The 4,068-nt window shown below is 38.5% G+C and overlaps 1 protein-coding gene across 1 annotated transcript in view; it reads left to right on the top strand.

Annotated features, from left to right (window-relative positions):
• Positions 1-3,148: 3,148 nt before the first annotated feature.
• LOC111614706 overlaps positions 3,149-4,068 on the top strand; it is a 3,892-nt gene continuing 2,972 nt past the window's right edge. Inside the window, exon 1 of the mRNA XM_023356073.1 lies at positions 3,149-3,305. Coding sequence (XP_023211841.1) covers positions 3,149-3,305 — 157 coding nt within the window. The remainder of the gene's footprint in view (positions 3,306-4,068) is intronic.

Genomic DNA, 4,068 nt, shown 5'->3' with positions numbered 1-4,068 from the left:
TACACAAAAGCCTGGGAACATTACAATTGAATAGAAATACATACATAACACTACAGAAGGCCACTATATTGAATACATGCCATATTGTTAGGAAATTCTTGAATACAGATACTGACACACACATTTAATTTTAGTTTTGTTTTGGTTGCTATGCCTTGACTCAGGTCAGGCATAGTACACAGCCACCGGTTTAAACCGAGTATAACCCACTAAACCCAACATAATAATAATAATAATAATAATAAATTCCGTCTTCATTGGCAGCATGTACAATGTCTGAATGACCTTGAATGGACGCCCCATAAATCCACAATGTTGAATTGATAAAGCCGAAAACGAAACTGCTTCTTGGGCATGAAAACTTTCTTTATAAACACGTAATAAGGTAAACGATTTCGAATGAAACATTATGTTTGCTGGTCACTGGACCAGATAATGACTTTGTACTCGGTTTGGTTGTATATTTGGTCACCTCAGAGTAAGTGGGCCTTCATGTAGAAGTAATGCTTTCCACTTGACAAGAATGCATTTCCTCTATAATCCCTATATTTTGGCTTTGTTCTCGCTTATCTGAAGCCTCTCCTCCTTCTTGATGTTATTATTCGTGAGTTCCGGGCATAGATCCAAAATGTGGCCATGTTGGTAGCCGGCTTCCTATAAAATAGAGTCCTCCAAAGGCTCCAGGAAAACAGAAGGCATGGGTGGGGTAAACGACATTATGAGCCCAAAATAAGCGAGAAAGACCCAATAATACCCGAAAAAGTCGCAAAACAAAGAAAAAGTGCCCGAAAATGTCGGAAAACCTGGGCTTGCAGGCCGAGAAACAGATAACGGTAAGCGAAAGCAGAGGCCGTAACAGCGATAAAAAGAATACCGTGTCGAAGTATACAGGAACCGAACGAATTCGGGTCGGTTAGGGAGAAAACAGAACAAAGACTATTGTTCCCGAGCGAAAAGTAAATGTCAATAACTCCAAAAATACACGCACTACAGACAGGAATTTTACGTGAGACTAGGGAGGACGTATTTCACGTGAAACCCAAAGGTCGCCCGCTAAGCAAAGATGGAAGCCTGCGGTGGAGCCACAAAAGTGAAAATTTTGAACTCCAATAAAATACCGAAAAATAGGCGAGCGCGTTAGCAAAATATACACCGTATTAGCGTAAAACAGCTAATACAGTGTTTGAAACGAAATAAAATAACCCGCCATACGAGCAAAAAACAAAGCCGAAAGACGACCATGTGAGCCAAAAAGTAAAAGGCCTATAAAAGAAAAACTAACTAACGACATTTAAAATGCGAGACACCAAACGAATCAACATTAAAAGCGGAGCATAGACCACTTACGTGCGAAGCGTGGACCAAAAAAATCGTCGTGAAAATATAAAGCGAATTTCTAGCACACATACTCAGTCTCCCCTTGAAATACTCGACTTTACCAGACAGCAAATCTCTAGCCGAAATCTTTTTCCGATGCAAGACTCGAACGTCTCGCGATTTATTGTTGCTGCCAAAATATCCAACACGGCTCGACATGAAAATGAAAAGGAAATTCAACCGCAAGCATTGAGCTCAGGAGCGAAATTTCGCCAACTAAAGTGTCGTCTTCGTACGATATTGAAGCTCTCGAGATTGGCAGCTGGGAACAGTAAAGCGTAAAATCGGACACAACGTATACAAAGTGGAAATGACCAACGGATCGTCTTCGCGATTTCACAGTAACCAACTCATACGAAGACAATCTTCTCGACCACAGCCTAAGAGTGACCCCTTCGCTGTCATCGTGAAAACCTTCTTCACTCCACTATGTCCCGCTCCGCCTCCAGAATTTGCTCATCTGGTTAAGAGACCGGCCCAGCAGGACGACGAGTCTCTGCTGTTTGAGAGATCACTCGTTGTCGAAGAAATGTTACCCGAGAATTTAGCATCACAGCCATCGCGTCGATCAGCCTGCTCTCGGATCACGACCAGACAGCTTTAAATCAACTCTTCTGGAAAAAACTATTACACTGCATTAACCGCCAATTCGATCGGTTTTTCCATCTTAATGACGCACGATTAACAATTAATTAATTTTTAATGGGAGTTTGATATCAAATTTCATTCATGGTTCTAAAGTTGTAGTGTACGAATTTTCCTTCGGTAAAGTTATTTAAAGCTAGTTTCTGATGTCAAAAACGACATCTAATAGTTTATTAATTTTTTAAATTAATATATTTTATTACATANATCTTAATGACGCACGATTAACAATTAATTAATTTTTAATGGGAGTTTGATATCAAATTTCATTCATGGTTCTAAAGTTGTAGTGTACGAATTTTCCTTCGGTAAAGTTATTTAAAGCTAGTTTCTGATGTCAAAAACGACATCTAATAGTTTATTAATTTTTTAAATTAATATATTTTATTACATGTACGTTTAATTAAGTCGGGGGATCGGAAATCGCCATTAAAATTTGAATTGTTTAAAAATATTTAAAATTATACAACCAGCTAGTATTTACCCTACTATAAACCCTTCGCCTCTGGAGACTTCTATAAGAATGTCCCGGGAAATCCAACACCAGCTGTTCTCAAGATCATCCAGCTGTAAACACAATGACTCATCTGCGTTAGATTTCGCAGAAAGGCGAGACAATGGAAAATAAACTTTGAAGCTTTTTCTTCAAAATTAACGCATTTCTTTCGTTTTTTTTTCAGTTTTAAGTATTTTTTACGTTTAATTACATTAATATCAAAAATTAGTAAAGTCCCAAGGAGTTAAGATCCTAACAGTTTCATATTCGTATTTTGTAGATGATTATTTACTTTGTATAGTGTTTATTTTGATGTACAGGATTGTGGAAACTAAAGAGATATAAAGATTGTCCCAAACTATGAAAATTTGAGAGAACATTGTAGAAAGAAGGATTAGGCAGGAATCTGAAATTGGAGAGGAACAGTTTGGCTTTATGCCAGGAAGGGGTGCGACTGTTACTATCTTTGCTTTGAAACAGCTGATGGAAAGGCACAGGTAAATGCAGGAAGATTTGTACATAGTATTCATAGATCTGGAAAAGGTGTCTAATAGGTTACCAAGGCAAGAGATATGGAGATGTTTGAGGGAAAAGAATGTTCCAGATTAGTATGTTAGGCTCATCGAAGAAATGTACGAAGGAGCAGAGACTCAAGTTAAGAATAGCGGGGGCACTACAGAACAATTCCCCGTTAATGTCGGTTTACATCAGGGATCGGCCGTTAGACCTTATCTCTTTGACCTGATAATGGACATGGTTTGTGACGTGAAGTGTCATGCACCGTGGAGTATGCTGTTCGCGGATGATATTGTGCTCAAACTAAGATTGACAGAAAACTGGAAGAATGCAGAAAAGTTTTGAACGAAAGAAGCATGAGGATTAGCAGAACTACAACAGCTTATGTGACTCAGAATGGCAGCGATGAGTGCAATATCAAAATTTTCATGGTTTAAAGTTTCAAATATCTAGGGGCCTTTGTCAAGGTGGGAGGGAGATTGAACGCAGAAGTGCAACATAGAATTCAATGTGGATGGTTGAACTGGAGGAAGTTGAGCGGTGTGTTATGACAAGAAAGTTAGCTGCAAACTGAAAGGTAAATTGTACAAATCAGTTGTTATATCTGCAATGTTGTATGGGGGTGAGACATGGGTAATCACAAGAACCTAAGAAAGAAAGATGGAGGTGGCAAAGATGAGAATGTTGAAATAGATGTGTGGAGTGTCAAGGAAAAATAGAATAAGAAACGAATTTATTAGAAGTTAAGGTGGGTTTCTTGCAGTGGCGTGCCGTCATTAGAAGCGGTGGATGCGCGCTTCCCTCGTATTTTCTGAAAAATAAATACATTTTAATAAAACATAAAATTCATCTGGATACGAGTCCAAGTTTACTTGCCATGTCTAATCACCAGGAACAACTATTTCCATTGCAGAGACAACCTTTCTTTAGAGGCTATGCCTCTGCACGAATATGTAAAACAGTTTAAAATGTCCACAGGTGACAATCCCAACACAATTAAAAATATAATATTTGTTTGTAGAAATGGGCTGGCA

Source organism: Centruroides sculpturatus, unplaced genomic scaffold (assembly GCF_000671375.1).
Source record: "Centruroides sculpturatus isolate CEXI.00-Female unplaced genomic scaffold, Cexi_2.0 scaffold2183, whole genome shotgun sequence".
In the NCBI taxonomy this organism is placed as follows: domain Eukaryota; kingdom Metazoa; phylum Arthropoda; class Arachnida; order Scorpiones; family Buthidae; genus Centruroides; species Centruroides sculpturatus.
This window is presented reverse-complemented; position numbering and strand designations above follow the sequence as displayed.